Below are 16675 nucleotides of genomic sequence, written 5' to 3'. Positions count from 1 at the left end.
ATATTTATACCTTTAACATGGATCTATATTTATACCTTTAACATGAATCTATATTTATACCTTTAACATGGATCTATATTTATACCTTTAACATGAATCTATATTTATACCTTTAACATGAATCTATATTTATACCTTTAACATGGATCTAATTTATACCTTTAACATGGATCTATATTTATACCTTTAACATGGATCTATATTTATACCTTTAACATGGATCTATATTTATACCTTTAACATGGTGGAGATCAGTAAGAAAGTCTTTAATTAAGTCTTTAGTCTTTAAAGTGTTAATAAAGATCTTCTAATGGCCATTAGTTGTATTACTATCTGGAGGTCTCGTTAACGTTAACATATTTACTGACTGGTGTCTTCTGGAGGTCTCGTTAACGTTAACATATTTACTGACTGGTGTCTTCTGGAGGTCTCGTTAATGTTAACATATTTACTGACTGGTGTCTTCTAGAGGTCTCGTTAACATATTTACTGACTGGTGTCTTCTGGAGGTCTCGTTAACGTTAACATATTTACTGACTGGTGTCTTCTGGAGGTCTCGTTAACGTTAACATATTTACTGACTGGTGTCTTCTGGAGGTCTCGTTAACGTTAACATATTTACTGACTGGTGTCTTCCGTTCTTTGGTCATGTAGAAACTCTTGCTCCTGTCAGTCGACGACAACTCAAGTCTTATCTGAAGAAGAAGTGTCAGAATGTGTCTGAGTGGATCGCTGAAGATGGAACCCGAACCCTTCTGAAGCAGATCTTCACAGAGCTCTACATCACAGATGGAGTCAGTGGAGACGTCAATAAAGAACATGAAGTCAGACTCATTGAAGCAGCTTCCAGAAAACCAGCCAATGAGACGCCAGTCAGCTGTGATGACATGTACGAACCCTTACCTGGACACGATGGACCAATCAAAACGGTGATGACAAACGGCGTGGCCGGCATCGGTAAAACGGTGTTAGCTCAGAAGTACGCTCTGGACTGGGCAGAAGGCAGAGCCAACCAGAAGGTCCACTTCTTGTTTCCACTCACTTTCCGAGAGCTGAACCTGATGAAGGAGGAGAAGTACAGCTTGGTGGAACTCCTTCAGCATTTCTTTGGTGGGATCATGAAACCACTCGTCTGCAGCTTGAAGGAGTTCCAAGTCATGTTCATCCTCGATGGATTGGATGAACTGAGGTTTCCTCTGGACTTCCAGAACGCTGAGGTTGTAACCGATGTCACCACGCCAACCTCGGTGGACGTGTTGCTGACAAACCTCATCAGAGGCGACCTGCTTCCCTCTGCTCGCCTCTGGATAACCACACGACCTGCAGCAGCCAATCAGATCCCAGCCGCTTATGTTGACAGGGTGACGGAGGTGAGAGGATTCACCGATCCTCAGAAGGACGAGTACTTCGTCAAGAAATTCGGGGATGAGGAGAAGGCACGCCCAATCGTCTCCCACGTCAAGAGATCCAAAAGCCTCCACATCATGTGTCACATCCCGGTCTTCTGTTGGATCACCGCCACAGTTCTGGAGGTCCTGTTGAAGACAGGCGTGAAAGGATCGCTGCCAAAGTACCTGACCGAGATGTACCTCCACTTCCTGCTGCTTCTGTTCGGACAGAAGAGTGTGAAATATCACGACGGAGATCAGACACATTCTGACAAGACTCCAGAGAACACCAAGGTCATTCTGGATTTGGGAAAACTGGCGTTCGAGCAGCTAGAGAAAGGACGACTGATCTTCTATGAAGCAGACCTGAGAGAGTGTGGCATTGATGTCCGAGAGGCCTCTGTGTACTCTGGAATGTTTACACAGATCTTTAAACGGGAGAGAGGGCTGCACGTGGACACCGTGTTCTGCTTCGTCCATCTGAGTGTCCAGGAGTTTCTGGCTGCTGTTCATGTCTTTGTGTCCTTCGTCCAGGATGGTGTCAACCTGCTGTCAGGACCACAAACAACCTCCACTCTGCCCAAGTTAAATCAGCTCTACCAAAGTGCTGTGGACAAGGCCTTAGGGAGTCCAAATGGACACCTGGACTTGTTCCTGCGTTTCCTGCTGGGCCTCTCTTTGGACACCAATCAGAAACTCCTACAAAGGCTGCTGATACAGACAGGAAACACCTTCCAGACCAATGAAACCATCAAATACATCAAGGAGAAGATCACAGAGAATCCATCTGCAGAGAGAAACATCAATCTGTTCCACTGTCTGAATGAGCTGAATGATCATTCTCTGGAGGAGGACATCCAACGGTACCTGACGTCAGGACGTCTCTCCACAGACCAGCTCTCTCCTGCTCAGTGGTCAGCTCTGGTCTTCATTTTGCTGTCTTCAGGAAAGGAGCTGGACGTGTTTGACCTGAAGAAATACTCTGCTTCAGAGGAGGCTCTTCTGAGGCTGCTGCCCGTGCTCAAAGCCTCCAATAAAGCTCTGTAGGTTCACTGATAACTGGAGATATTTCAGATATTATATGATCTTTCTTTAACAGAAAATCTAATTAATAAATGCTTTCCCACTGTTTCTTCAGGCTGAGTGGCTGTAACCTGTCAGAGAGATGCTGTCAGGAGTTATCGTCAGCTCTCAGCTCCAGCTCTAGTCTGAGAGAAGTTGACTTGAGCAATAACGACCTTCAGGACTCTGGAGTCAACCTTCTGGCTGTGGGACTGGGGAGTCCACACTGCATGTTGGAGACTCTCAAGTCAGTATAACTGTGTTTAACTGAGTTTAAATAAAACCCAATGTGTTTCTAAATTCAATGGAACAGAATGTATCATTGTGAAACTTCTCTCTGTGTGTGTGTGTGTGTGTGTGTGTGTGCGTGTGTGTGCATGCGTGCGTGCGTGCGTGCGTGCGTGCGTGCGTGCGTGCGTGCGTGCGTGCGTGCGTGCGCGCGTGAAATCTATTGAATAAATGCTTTCCCACTGTTTCTTCAGGCTGAGTGGCTGTAACCTGTCAGAGAGATGCTGTCATGAGTTATTGTCAGCTCTCAGTTCCAGCTCTAGTCTGAGAGAAGTTGACTTGAGCAATAATGACCTGGACGTGTTTGACCTGAAGAAATACTCTGCTTCAGAGGAGGCTCTTCTGAGGCTGCTGCCCATGATCAAAGCCTCCAATAAAGCTCTGTACGTTCACTGATAACTGGAGATATTTCAGATATTATATGATCTTTCTTTAACAGAAAATCTAATGAATAAATGCTTTACGACTGTTTCTTCAGGCTGAGTGGCTGTAACCTGTCAGAGAGATGCTGTCAGGAGTTATCGTCAGCTCTCAGCTCCAGCTCTAGTCTGAGAGAAGTTGACTTGAGCAATAACGACCTTCAGGACACTGGAGTCAACCTTCTGGCTGTGGGGCTGGGGAGTCCACACTGCATGTTGGAGACTCTCAAGTCAGTATAACAGTGTTTAACTGAGTTTAAATAAAACCCAATGTGTTTCTAAATTCAATGGAACAGAATGTATCATTGTGAAACTTCTCTCTGTGCGTGCGTGCGTGCGTGCGTGCGTGCGTGCATGCGTGCGTGCGTGAAATCTATTGAATAAATGCTTTCCCACTGTTTCTTCAGGCTGAGTGGATGTAACCTGTCAGAGAGATGCTGTCATGAGTTATTGTCAGCTCTCAGCTCCAGCTCTAGTCTGAGAGAAGTTGACTTGAGCAATAATGACCTGGACGTGTTTGACCTGAAGAAATACTCTGCTTCAGAGGAGGCTCTTCTGAGGCTGCTGCCCATGATCAAAGCCTCCAATAAAGCTCTGTAGGTTCACTGATAACTGGAGATATTTCAGATGTTATATGATCTTTCTTTAACAGAAATCTAATGAATAAATGCTTTACGACTGTTTCTTCAGGCTGAGTGGCTGTAACCTGTCAGAGAGATGCTGTCAGGAGTTATCGTCAGCTCTCAGCTCCAGCTCTAGTCTGAGAGAAGTTGACTTGAGCAATAACAACCTTCAGGACTCTGGAGTCAACCTTCTGGCTGTGGGACTGGGGAGTCCACACTGCATGTTGGAGACTCTCAAGTCAGTATAACTGTGTTTAACTGAGTTTAAATAAAACGTAAGTTACGTATGTAACTATGGTTCTATGAGTCCCGAATGACCGCTTAAGCACTGAATACGTCCCTTCGCGCATGTGCCGTCGAGTATTTTATACCAACAATGTCAATTTTGACCCCATGATGACCCGGAGTCGTCTATATCTTCCGGCAGTCTACAGGGGTTCAGTCCCTACAGAATCTTCTCGCAAGACCACGAGGATTCTGAGTGACAAGAGTGCTCTGGCGGTCATTCAGGACTCATAGAACCATAGTTACACACGTAACTTACGTTCTATTTCGTCCCTGCTGACCGCCAGAGGCGGTGCTTAAGCACTGAATGACTTATACCAGCAAAGTCACGAGGAATCCTGATCCCAAGCCATAAGGAGTAGAATCGGAGGACTCTCGTAAGAGGACCATGTCCAGCGGGTGGGGAGTGGCAACACTCACCCAGTGGAACATAGAAAACTCGCTGACAACCCGCTGTCATCAACTCGCTGCCCATGAGGCAGCGGCACAGATATATTCCAGGATACTTCCCTCGGGGCAGCCCATGATGTGGGGACGCTCCCGTTAGAGTGACACCTCACGCCAAATGGTAGGGTACGATTACTCGCCCCATAAGCGTGGTTAATGGCATCCACAATAGTGTGGGGCAGGCAGACCTTTTCCTCCTGGCACACGGGGCAGGACCAAGGTCGGCTCACGGCTGAAGGGGAGCTTCACACGAGGTACAAAAGTGGGAGCTCTCCATTGTGGTGGCACCGGTTCCTCTGGACGGGCCAGTGCACACCAGTCACACCAGCTAGCCCAGGGCGCGGACGCTACTGGTTGCTAGGTGTTGGCCATATGCTGAAGGAAGAGAGCGTGTACGCTACCTGTACCAGCAGAGGCTTTAATTTAGATCGGCATAGTGCACACCAGTCCCAACTAGCCCAGGGCGCGGACGCTACCGGTTGCTAGGTGTTGGCCATATGCTGGAGGGAGTGCGTACGCCGTCTGTACCAGCAGAGGCTTTCGAGGTACAAAAGTGGGAGCTCTCCGTTGTGGTGGCACCGGTTCCTCTGGACCGGCCGGTGCACACCAGTCCCAACTAGCCCAGGGTGCGGACGCTACTGGTTGCTAGGTGTTGGCCATATGCTGGGGGGAGGAGGAGTGTACGCTGCCTGTACCAGCAGAGGCTTTAATTTAGATCGGCATATAATGACTTAATCAAACAACTGAATGCTGCTATACCTGCCGCAGCATGTGAATATGCATTTACGTTTTATGCAAATGCTCATTGTAGCACTTTGAGATTTAACCAGATGTAAAGTGCGTCATAGGAACAGCGCACAAACGCTGCTGTTAGCTAGACTGTGCGACCTGCATGGTCGCGGTGGGGGAGGAGAGCTTGCACGCTACCTGTACCCCCAGCTGAGGCTTACTTATAAATGATGATAATAAAGTAGCCTTCAGTCGAGGCTTGGACGCTGCTATGTAGCAGCTGTAGTGTTTCCTATGCGAACGTTTATCACAGCACTATGACGTTTATCCAAACTCCAAGTGCATTATTATTTATGTTTGCTAGTCCAGAGCGAAACAAAAGACACTTCCAATGCGCTAGTCAAGGCACTACTACGCATTCATGCTGGGAGGAGGGAGCACTAACGCTGCCTACACCAGCCCAAAGTTTGGTTAAATAAACCAACAAACAAGTTTTGGAGAAAAGTCTACAACCGATAGCTCCACCGATAGGGGACGCCTGCTGAAGGAAGGGAGCGCGTACGCTGCCTGTATCAGCTGCAGCTAATAAACAGAACAAGCTATACACCAATAGCTGTTAATAAATGCTTGAGCTAACAAACGATTAGTAGCAAGTAACATCAAACTAGAGGCCGTATGCTGGAGGAGCGGAGCGCATACGCTGCCTGCCCTGTACCAGCTGGGCCAATGAACAGTAAGGCAAGCTATACACAGATAGCTGTTATAATAAATAGTATAATAAGCGCTTGGGCTACAACTACGGGTAGCAGCGCCAGTCAGAGACCCAATGCTGGAGACCAGCTGGGCTACTAACAACAAGACAAGCTATAGCCTACACGAATAGCTGTTAATAAACGCCTTTAGCTTTAAGCTACTGGTAGCAGCTGTGAGCTACGCTGGCAGCAGCGCCAGATGCCCTGTGCTGGGGACCAGCTGGGCTAATGACCAGGGGCACCTGTGGGGAAAAAACAAAGTTGTACCCACTGTATACACAAAAAACTGTTAATAGAGCTTTGAGCTGAGTCCAGACATACTGGTAGCAGCATCAGTATCGAGGCCCACTGCTGGGGGCCAGCTGGGTTAATAACCAGACAAGCTATGTACACCAATAGCTGTTAATACTATTGAGCTACAAACTACTGGTAGCAACATCAATACCCTGGGAGGACGCAGGTAGCTGCTCCTGTACCGGGCTAATAATAACAACAACAAGAAGACAAGCTATCCGCGGAAGCAGTTAAGCTAGAACGCTGCCAATATTATCGGCATTATGGCTTTGGCCAGCAAGGCTTGCCAAACAGAAAATGACACTTAGCCTTAACTAACTTAACTTATCATAAGTTATATGCTGACTGCTGAGAGAATGGAGCGCCAACGCTTGCCATCAACAGCAGGGGCTAACCAAAGCTTGCAAGTAGCGTGTTTATCAAACGAAGGCAATATGACAGTGTTCTTATCCTTCGGCAAATCTTATAGTCGCTTATAATAAGCGCTAGCGTTCACAGTCGAGCAAACCTCGTATGCGGAGCAGGGAGGCGGCGCGAACGCAGACTCTACTCACAAGAGGTTATGCCATGATACAATACATCATATCATTTGAACGTCTGTTAGCGTTCACCGTCAAACAAACCTCGTATGCGGAGCAGGGAGGTGGCGCAAACGCAGCCTTTACTCACCAGAGGTTATGCCATGATACAATATCATATAATTTGAACGTCTGTTTAGCGGGGATAGCACCGCTTTAGACGATAACGTACCTTTTGTCCAGGGAGGTTTTGTTCGCCTTCATTACCGGCGAGAGAGATTGGACGCTGCCGTGTCCACGCGAATCCAAATAAACTCATAGAGGAGTAAAAACAAAATCCATAGTCGCAGTTCCTGGAGGGCGAACAGCCGCTACTCCGACCGATGCGGTCACGGAACTACCAGCGACTCGGCAGGCACCATAGGCTACATCTTGCATTGCATAGCAACACATCGCAGCTCGGTGCAAACTTAGTTATCACAGGCGAGCGAGAAGAAATTAGGGACTGAACCCCTGTAGACTGCCGGAAGATATAGACGACTCCGGGTCATCATGGTGTCAAAATTGACATTGTTGGTATAAAATACTCGACGGCGCATGCGCGAAGGGACGTATTCAGTGCTTAAGCACCGCCTCTGGCGGTCAGCAGGGACGAAATAGAACCCAATGTGTTTCTAAATTCAATGGAACAGAATGTATCATTGTGAAACTTCTCTCTGTGCGTGCGTGCGAGCGTGCGTGTGTGCGTGCGTGACATCTATTGAAAAAATGCTTTCCCACTGTTTCTTCAGGCTGAGTGGCTGTAACCTGTCAGAGAGATGCTGTCATGAGTTATTGTCAGCTCTCAGCTCCAGCTCTAGTCTGAGAGAAGTTGACTTAAGCAATAATGACCTGGACGTGTTTGACCTGAAGAAATACTCTGCTTCAGAGGAGGCTCTTCTGAGGCTGCTGCCCATGATCAAAGCCTCCAATAAAGCTCTGTAGGTTCACTGATAACTGGAGATATTTCAGATATTATATGATCTTTCTTTAACAGAAAATCTAATGAATAAATGCTTTACGACTGTTTCTTCAGGCTGAGTGGCTGTAACCTGTCAGAGAGATGCTGTCAGAAGTTATCGTCAGCTCTCAGCTCCAGCTCTAGTCTGAGAGAAGTTGACTTGAGCAATAACGACCTTCAGGACTCTGGAGTCAACCTTCTGGCTGTGGGACTGGGGAGTCCACACTGCATGTTGGAGACTCTCAAGTCAGTATAACTGTGTTCAACTGAGTTTAAATAAAACTCTGTGTTTCTAAATTAAATGGAACAGAATGTATCATTGTGTGTGTGTGTGTGTGTGTGTGTGTGTGTGTGTGTGTGTGTGTGTGTGTGTGTGTGTGTGTGTGTGTGTGTGTGTGTGTGTGTGTGTGTGTGTGTGTGTGTGTGTGTGTGTGTGTGTGTGTGTGTGTGTGCGTGCGTGCGTGCGTGCGTGCGTGCGCGTGCGTGCACGATGGGGCGGCGGTGGCTCAGGTGTATAGTGGCTGGATGGGAACAGCAAGGTTGCCAGTTCAAACCCTGTGGGCTCCCCCAGAGTTAGTGTCAAAGTGTCCTTGAGCAAGACACTGAACCCCTGATTGCTCCTGATGTGCTGGTTGGTGCCTTGCATGGTTTCCGCCGCCATCATTGTATGAATGTGTGTGTGAATGGGTGATTGTAATGCACAATCTATGCAAAGGTGTGTGAATGGGTGAATGTTATGCACAATCTATGTAAAGGTGTGTGAATGGGTGATTGTAATGCACAATCTATGCAAAGGTGTGTGAATGGGTGAATGTAATGCACAATCTATGTAAAGGTGTGTGAATGGGTGAATGTAATGCACAATCTATGCAAAGGTGTGTGAATGGGTGAATGTAATGCACAATCTATGCAAAGGTGTGTGAATGGGTGAATGTAATGCACAATCTATGTAAAGGGCCTTGTATAAAGGCGCTATATAAATGCACCATTTACCATTTATCATTTTCTTCAGGCAATCAATCAGAAAATCAATTAATAAATGCTTTCCCACTGTTTCTTCAGGCTGAGTGGCTGTAACCTGTCAGAGAGATGCTGTCATGAGTTATTGTCAGCTCTCAGCTCCAGCTCTAGTCCGAGAGAAGTTGACTTGAGCAATAATGACCTGGACGTGTTTGACCTGAAGAAATACTCTGCTTCAGAGGAGGCTCTTCTGAGGCTGCTGCCCATGATCAAAGCCTCCAATAAAGCTCTGTAGGTTCACTGATAACTGGAGATATTTCAGATGTTATATGATCTTTCTTTAACAGAAATCTAATGAATAAATGCTTTCCCACTGTTTCTTCAGGCTGAGTGGCTGTAACCTGTCAGAGAGATGCTGTCAGGAGTTATCGTCAGCTCTCAGCTCCAGCTCTAGTCTGAGAGAAGTTGACTTGAGCAATAACGACCTTCAGGACTCTGGAGTCAGCCTTCTGGCTGTGGGACTGGGGAGTCCACACTGCATGTTGGAGACTCTCAAGTCAGTATAACTGTGTTCAACTGTGTTTAAATAAAACCCAATGTGTTTCTAAATTCAATGGAACAGAATGTATCATTGTGAAACTTCTTTCTCTGTGTGTGTGTGTGTGTGTGTGTGTGTGTGTGTGTGTGTGTGTGTGTGTGTGTGTGTGTGTGTGTGTGTGTGTGTGTGTGTGTGTGTGTGTGTGTGTGTGTGTGTGTGTGTGTGTGTGTGTGTGCAGCTTGTCAGGATGTCTGGTCACAGAGAAAGGCTGTTCTTCTCTGACCTCAGCTCTGCGCTCCAACCCTTCCCATTTGAGAGAGTTGAACTTGACCTTCAATCATCCAGGAGAATCAGGCGAAGCGATGCTCTCTGCTGCTGTGAAGGATCCACACTACAGACTGGACACTCTGAGGTGTGTGTGTGTGTGTGTGTGTGTGTGTGTGTGTGTGTGTGTGTGTGTGTGTGTGTGTGTGTGTGTGTGTGTGTGTGTGTGTGTGTGTGTGTGTGTGTGTGTGTGTGTGTGTGTGTGTGTGTGTGTGTGCAGTGTCTACTCAGACCATGTGTAAACACCAGACATCACATAGAAATAAGTTAGTCAGTTCAACTCTGGCAGCATGTTCTCCCCGTGTCCCCTAGGGTAGGTACCCTCACATGTTCTCCCCGTGTCCCCTAGGGTAGGTACCCTCACATGTTCTCCCCGTGTCCCCTAGGGTAGGTACCCTCACAAAAACATGCAGTAATCCTGGTCTCTAAACTGCCTCCCCCTGGCCAGCCGGGGCGCCTGATGGAGGGCAAAGGAACTGGTTGGAATAACGTGTTCCTTCCACGTGCTACGTCCAACCAGGGAAACTCCCCCCTGTCAGATGTAAAGGAGCAACTTGGACACTCATGCATGAATGAAGCATGAGTTCAAGTCCGTTGCTCTCCCCAGGTTGGCGGAGGGTGTGTAGAGCCCAGGATCACATTAGATAATTGACACAGGGGTGAAAAATGGGTTACAAAATCGTGGGATAAAAATTATAAGTAAAAAAAAAAACCTCTGGCAGCAGGAGGCTGTGAGAGACAGTTAGTCAGTTCAACTCTGGCAGCAGGAGGCTGTGAGAGACAGTCAGTTCAACTCTGACAGCAGGAGGCTGTGAGAGAGACAGTTAGTCAGTTCAACTCTGGCAGCAGGAGGCTGTGAGAGACAGTTAGTCAGTTCAACTCTGGCAGCAGGAGGCTGTGAGAGACAGTCAGTTCAACTCTGACAGCAGGAGGCTGTGAGAGACAGTTAGTCAGTTCAACTCTGGCAGCAGGAGGCTGTGAGAGACAGTTAGTCAGTTCAACTCTGGCAGCAGGAGGCTGTGACAGACAGTTAGTCAGTTCAACTCTGACAGCAGGAGGCTGTGAGAGACAGTTAGTCAGTTCAACTCTGACAGCAGGAGGCTGTGAGAGACAGTTAGTCAGTTCAACTCTGACAGCAGGAGGCTGTGAGAGACAGTTAGTCAGTTCAACTCTGACAGCAGGAGGCTGTGAGAGACAGTTAGTCAGTTCAACTCTGACAGCAGGAGGCTGTGAGAGACAGTTAGTCAGTTCAACTCTGACAGCAGGAGGCTGTGAGAGACAGTTAGTCAGTTCAACTCTGACAGCAGGAGGCTGTGAGAGACAGTTAGTCAGTTCAACTCTGGCAGCAGGAGGCTGTGAGAGACAGTCAGTTCAACTCTGACAGCAGGAGGCTGTGAGAGACAGTTAGTCAGTTCAACTCTGGCAGCAGGAGGCTGTGAGAGACAGTTAGTCAGTTCAACTCTGGCAGCAGGAGGCTGTGACAGACAGTTAGTCAGTTCAACTCTGACAGCAGGAGGCTGTGAGAGACAGTTAGTCAGTTCAACTCTGACAGCAGGAGGCTGTGAGAGACAGTTAGTCAGTTCAACTCTGACAGCAGGAGGCTGTGAGAGACAGTTAGTCAGTTCAACTCTGACAGCAGGAGGCTGTGAGAGACAGTTAGTCAGTTCAACTCTGACAGCAGGAGGCTGTGAGAGACAGTTAGTCAGTTCAACTCTGACAGCAGGAGGCTGTGAGAGACAGTTAGTCAGTTCAACTCTGACAGCAGGAGGCTGTGAGAGACAGTTAGTCAGTTCAACTCTGGCAGCAGGAGGCTGTGAGAGACAGTTAGTCAGTTCAACTCTGACAGCAGGAGGCTGTGAGAGACAGTTAGTCAGTTCAACTCTGACAGCAGGAGGCTGTGTGAGAGACAGTTAGTCAGTTCAACTCTGGCAGCAGGAGGCTGTGAGAGACAGTTAGTCAGTTCAACTCTGACAGCAGGAGGCTGTGAGAGACAGTTAGTCAGTTCAACTCTGGCAGCAGGAGGCTGTGAGAGACAGTTAGTCAGTTCAACTCTGGCAGCAGGAGGCTGCACAGTTAGTCAGTTCAACTCTGACAGCAGGAGGCTGTGAGAGACAGTTAGTCAGTTCAACTCTGACAGCAGGAGGCTGTGAGAGACAGTTAGTCAGTTCAACTCTGGCAGCAGGAGGCTGTGAGAGACAGTTAGTCAGTTCAACTCTGGCAGCAGGAGGCTGTGAGAGACAGTTAGTCAGTTCAACTCTGGCAGCAGGAGGCTGTGAGAGACAGTTAGTCAGTTCAACTCTGGCAGCAGGAGGCTGTGAGAGACAGTTAGTCAGTTCAACTCTGACAGCAGGAGGCTGTGAGAGACAGTTAGTCAGTTCAACTCTGACAGCAGGAGGCTGTGAGAGACAGTTAGTCAGTTCAACCCTGACAGCAGGAGGCTGTGAGAGACAGTTAGTCAGTTCAACTCTGGCAGCAGGAGGCTGTGAGAGACAGTTAGTCAGTTCAACTCTGGCAGCAGGAGGCTGTGAGAGACAGTTAGTCAGTTCAACTCTGACAGCAGGAGGCTGTGAGAGACAGTTAGTCAGTTCAACTCTGGCAGCAGGAGGCTGTGTGAGACAGTTAGTCAGTTCAACTCTGGCAGCAGGAGGCTGTGTGAGACAGTTAGTCAGTTCAACTCTGGCAGCAGGAGGCTGTGAGAGACAGTTAGTCAGTTCAACTCTGGCAGCAGGAGGCTGTGAGAGACAGTTAGTCAGTTCAACTCTGGCAGCAGGAGGCTGTGAGAGACAGTTAGTCAGTTCAACTCTGACAGCAGGAGGCTGTGTGAGACAGTTAGTCAGTTCAACTCTGGCAGCAGGAGGCTGTGAGAGACAGTTAGTCAGTTCAACTCTGGCAGCAGGAGGCTGTGAGAGACAGTTAGTCAGTTCAACTCTGGCAGCAGGAGGCTGTGAGAGACAGTTAGTCAGTTCAACTCTGGCAGCAGGAGGCTGTGAGAGACAGTTAGTCAGTTCAACTCTGGCAGCAGGAGGCTGTGAGAGACAGTTAGTCAGTTCAACTCTGGCAGCAGGAGGCTGTGAGAGACAGTTAGTCAGTTCAACTCTGACAGCAGGAGGCTGTGAGAGACAGTTAGTCAGTTCAACTCTGGCAGCAGGAGGCTGTGAGAGAGACAGTTAGTCAGTTCAACTCTGGCAGCAGGAGGCTGTGAGAGACAGTTAGTCAGTTCAACTCTGGCTGCAGGAGGCTGTGAGAGACAGTTAGTCAGTTCAACTCTGACAGCAGGAGGCTGTGAGAGACAGTTAGTCAGTTCAACTCTGACAGCAGAAGGCTGTGAGAGACAGTTAGTCAGTTCAACTCTGACAGCAGGAGGCTGTGAGAGACAGTTAGTCAGTTCAACTCTGGCTGCAGGAGGCTGTGAGAGACAGTTAGTTAGTTCAACTCTGACAGCAGGAGGCTGTGAGAGACAGTTAGTCAGTTCAACTCTGACAGCAGAAGGCTGTGAGAGACAGTTAGTCAGTTCAACTCTGACAGCAGGAGGCTGTGAGAGACAGTTAGTCAGTTCAACTCTGGCAGCAGGAGGCTGTGAGAGACAGTTAGTCAGTTCAACTCTGGCAGCAGGAGGCTGTGAGAGACAGTTAGTCAGTTCAACTCTGACAGCAGGAGGCTGTGAGAGACAGTTAGTCAGTTCAACTCTGGCAGCAGGAGGCTGTGAGAGACAGTTAGTCAGTTCACCTCTGACAGCAGGAGGCTGTGAGAGACAGTTAGTCAGTTCAACTCTGGCAGCAGGAGGCTGTGAGAGACAGTTAGTCAGTTCAACTCTGACAGCAGGAGGCTGTGAGAGACAGTTAGTCAGTTCAACTCTGGCAGCAGGAGGCTGTGAGAGACAGTTAGTCAGTTCAACTCTGGCAGCAGGAGGCTGTGAGAGACAGTTAGTTCAACTCTGACAGCAGGAGGCTGTGAGAGACAGTTAGTCAGTTCAACTCTGACAGCAGGAGGCTGTGAGAGACAGTCAGTTCAACTCTGGCAGCAGGAGGCTGTGTGAGACAGTTAGTCAGTTCAACTCTGACAGCAGGAGGCTGTGAGAGACAGTTAGTCAGTTCAACTCTGGCAGCAGGAGGCTGTGAGAGACAGTTAGTCAGTTCAACTCTGACAGCAGGAGGCTGTGTGAGACAGTTAGTCAGTTCAACTCTGACAGCAGGAGGCTGTGAGAGACAGTTAGTCAGTTCAACTCTGGCAGCAGGAGGCTGTGAGAGTCAGATTGCACCTGCTTGTCACTCCAGAATGACCTCTGTTCTGCCAGCTCACCTCTGATAGAAAATCAATAACTAGGTAATCAATAGGCTATGAATACATCAATAACTAGGTAATCAATACGATATGAATACATCAATAAATCAATAACTAGGAGAGAAGGACTCAATCATACTGTGATGCTGTTCTGTGTTGTTTGATGTTTAATGGTGTAAAATCATCATCAATTATATTATCATAGAGAATATTCAGGTGTGACTTTGTCTCTCCTCCAACTCCAGTGTGGACCACGGTGGAGAGTGTTGGCTGAAACCAGGTTTGAGGAAGAGCATGACGAGTAAGTTGCTATTCTGTGATATTCATTCAGTCAAAGCATCACATCCAGCTATTAGGTCATTGGTTCTCAAAGTGGGGTCTGGGGACCCTCCAGGGGTCCTTGGGGGGTTCCAGGGGGTCCCCAGCTAAATGTGTTAATACAGCATCACAATAACTTTAACCTCTTCATCCATGGATATTTATGAACAATATGTTTTCCTCTTCTCTTCATGATGGGGGTCTGTGGCCAAATATAATATAATATATATAATATAATATAATAAAGTGTTTTCCTCTTCTCTTCATGATGGGGGTCTGTGGCCAAATATAATATAATATATATAATATAATATAATAAAGTGTTTTCCTCTTCTCTTCATGATGGGGGTCTGTGGCCAAATATAATATAAATGTGGGTCCTTTGTATGAAACAGTTTGAGAACCACTGACTTGATTGAAGATGATAATGTTATACTTTAGCTATTGAAAAATAGCTGATCTACAAGCTCGTAGCGCGGCACCGAGTGCCGCACTACGAGCTTGTAGGTCTGCTATTTTTGAAAAATCGTGAAAATGCGGCACAAATCTTTGAATATATATTCTTTCAGAGCGAATGTTTTTAACTCACGATTCTGAGGGGTCCCTGAAACAACATGTTTTGAGATGGGGGTCGGAGGCCAAATTCATATAATTTTGGGGGTCCTTGACATGAAATAGTTTGAGAACCACTGACATAGAAACATAGGGTTTTTCAGAAACCTGTCATGATTTAGAAGACATTTGTAGAATCTGGTCTCGGGTCTAAATGGGTTGAGATCTCACCCAAGGCTCTCCCTAGGAGTTGGGAACGACCCAGAGTTTTACCCATTTAGGCCTGACGTCAACATTTAAACAGCCCAGTGTTTTACCCATTTAGGCCTGACGTCAACATTTAAACAGCCCAGTGTTTTACCCATTTAGGCCTGACGTCAACATTTAAACAGCCCAGTGTTTTACCCATTTAGGTCTGATGTCAACATTTAAACAGCCCAGTGTTTTACCCATTTAGGCCTGACGTCAACATTTAAACAGCCCAGTGTTTTACCCATTTAGGCCTGATGTCAACATTTAAACAGCCCAGTGTTTTACCCATTTAGGTCTGATGTCAACATTTAAACAGCCCAGTGTTTTACCCATTTAGGCCTGACGTCAACATTTAAACAGCCCAGTGTTTTACCCATTTAGGCCTGATGTCAACATTTAAACAGCCCAGTGTTTTACCCATTTAGGCCTGATGTCAACATTTAAACAGCCCAGTGTTTTACCCATTTAGGTCTGATGTCAACATTTAAACAGCCCAGTGTTTTACCCATTTAGGCCTGAAGTCAACATTTAAACCACCCAGTGTTTTACCCATTTAGGCCTGACGTCAACATTTAAACGACCCATTGTTTTACCCATTTAGGCCTGATGTCAACATTTAAACAGCCCAGTGTTTTACCCATTTAGGCCTGATGTCAACATTTAAACAGCCCAGTGTTTTACCCATTTAGGCCTGACGTCAACATTTAAACGACCCATTGTTTTACCCATTTAGGCCTGAAGTCAACATTTAAACAGCCCAGTGTTTTACCCATTTAGGCCTGATGTCAACATTTAAACAGCCCAGTGTTTTACCCATTTAGGCCTGATGTCAACATTTAAACAGCCCAGTGTTTTACCCATTTAGGCCTGACGTCAACATTTAAACAGCCCAGTGTTTTACCCATTTAGGCCTGACGTCAACATTTAAACAGCCCAGTGTTTTACCCATTTAGGCCTGACGTCAACATTTAAACAACCCATTGTTTTACCCATTTAGGCCTGAAGTCAACATTTAAACAGCCCAGTGTTTTACCCATTTAGGCCTGATGTCAACATTTAAACAGCCCAGTGTTTTACCCATTTAGGCCTGATGTCAACATTTAAACAGCCCAGTGTTTTACCCATTTAGGCCTGACGTCAACATTTAAACGGCCCAGTGTTTTACCCATTTAGGCCTGACGTCAACATTTAAACAGCCCAGTGTTTTACCCATTTAGGCCTGACGTCAACATTTAAACGGCCCAGTGTTTTACCCATTTAGGCCTGACGTCAACATTTAAACAGCCCAGTGTTTTACCCATTTAGGCCTGATGTCAACATTTAAACAGCCCAGTGTTTTACCCATTTAGGCCTGATGTCAACATTTAAACAGCCCAGTGTTTTACCCATTTAGGCCTGACGTCAACATTTAAACGACCCAGTGTTTTACCCATTTAGGCCTGATGTCAACATTTAAACAGCCCAGTGTTTTACCCATTTAGGCCTGACGTCAACATTTAAACCACCCAGTGTTTTACCCATTTAGGCCTGACGTCAACATTTAAACCACCCAGTGTTTTACCCATTTAGGCCTGACGTCAACATTTAAACAGCCCAGTGTTTTACCCATTTAGGCCTGATGTCAACATTTAAACGGCCCAGTGTT

At 47.0% G+C, this 16675-nt stretch overlaps 1 protein-coding gene across 1 annotated transcript in view; it reads left to right on the top strand.

Moving 5' to 3' along the window:
* LOC306918985 (NACHT, LRR and PYD domains-containing protein 3-like) overlaps positions 1 to 16675 on the top strand; it is a gene marked incomplete at its 3' end in the record, with an annotated part of 96422 nt that overhangs the window by 63833 nt on the left and 15914 nt on the right. The window contains exons 13-20 of the mRNA XM_079531821.1: positions 655 to 2431; positions 2527 to 2697; positions 3217 to 3387; positions 3848 to 4018; positions 7881 to 8051; positions 9151 to 9321; positions 9542 to 9715; positions 14154 to 14209. Of these exons, the coding sequence (XP_079387947.1) occupies positions 655 to 2431; positions 2527 to 2697; positions 3217 to 3387; positions 3848 to 4018; positions 7881 to 8051; positions 9151 to 9321; positions 9542 to 9715; positions 14154 to 14209 (2862 nt within the window). The remainder of the gene's footprint in view (positions 1 to 654; positions 2432 to 2526; positions 2698 to 3216; positions 3388 to 3847; positions 4019 to 7880; positions 8052 to 9150; positions 9322 to 9541; positions 9716 to 14153; positions 14210 to 16675) is intronic.

The sequence above is a fragment of the Electrona antarctica genome (assembly GCF_951216825.1).
Source record: "Electrona antarctica genome assembly, contig: scaffold_403, whole genome shotgun sequence".
In the NCBI taxonomy this organism is placed as follows: domain Eukaryota; kingdom Metazoa; phylum Chordata; class Actinopteri; order Myctophiformes; family Myctophidae; genus Electrona; species Electrona antarctica.
This window is presented reverse-complemented; position numbering and strand designations above follow the sequence as displayed.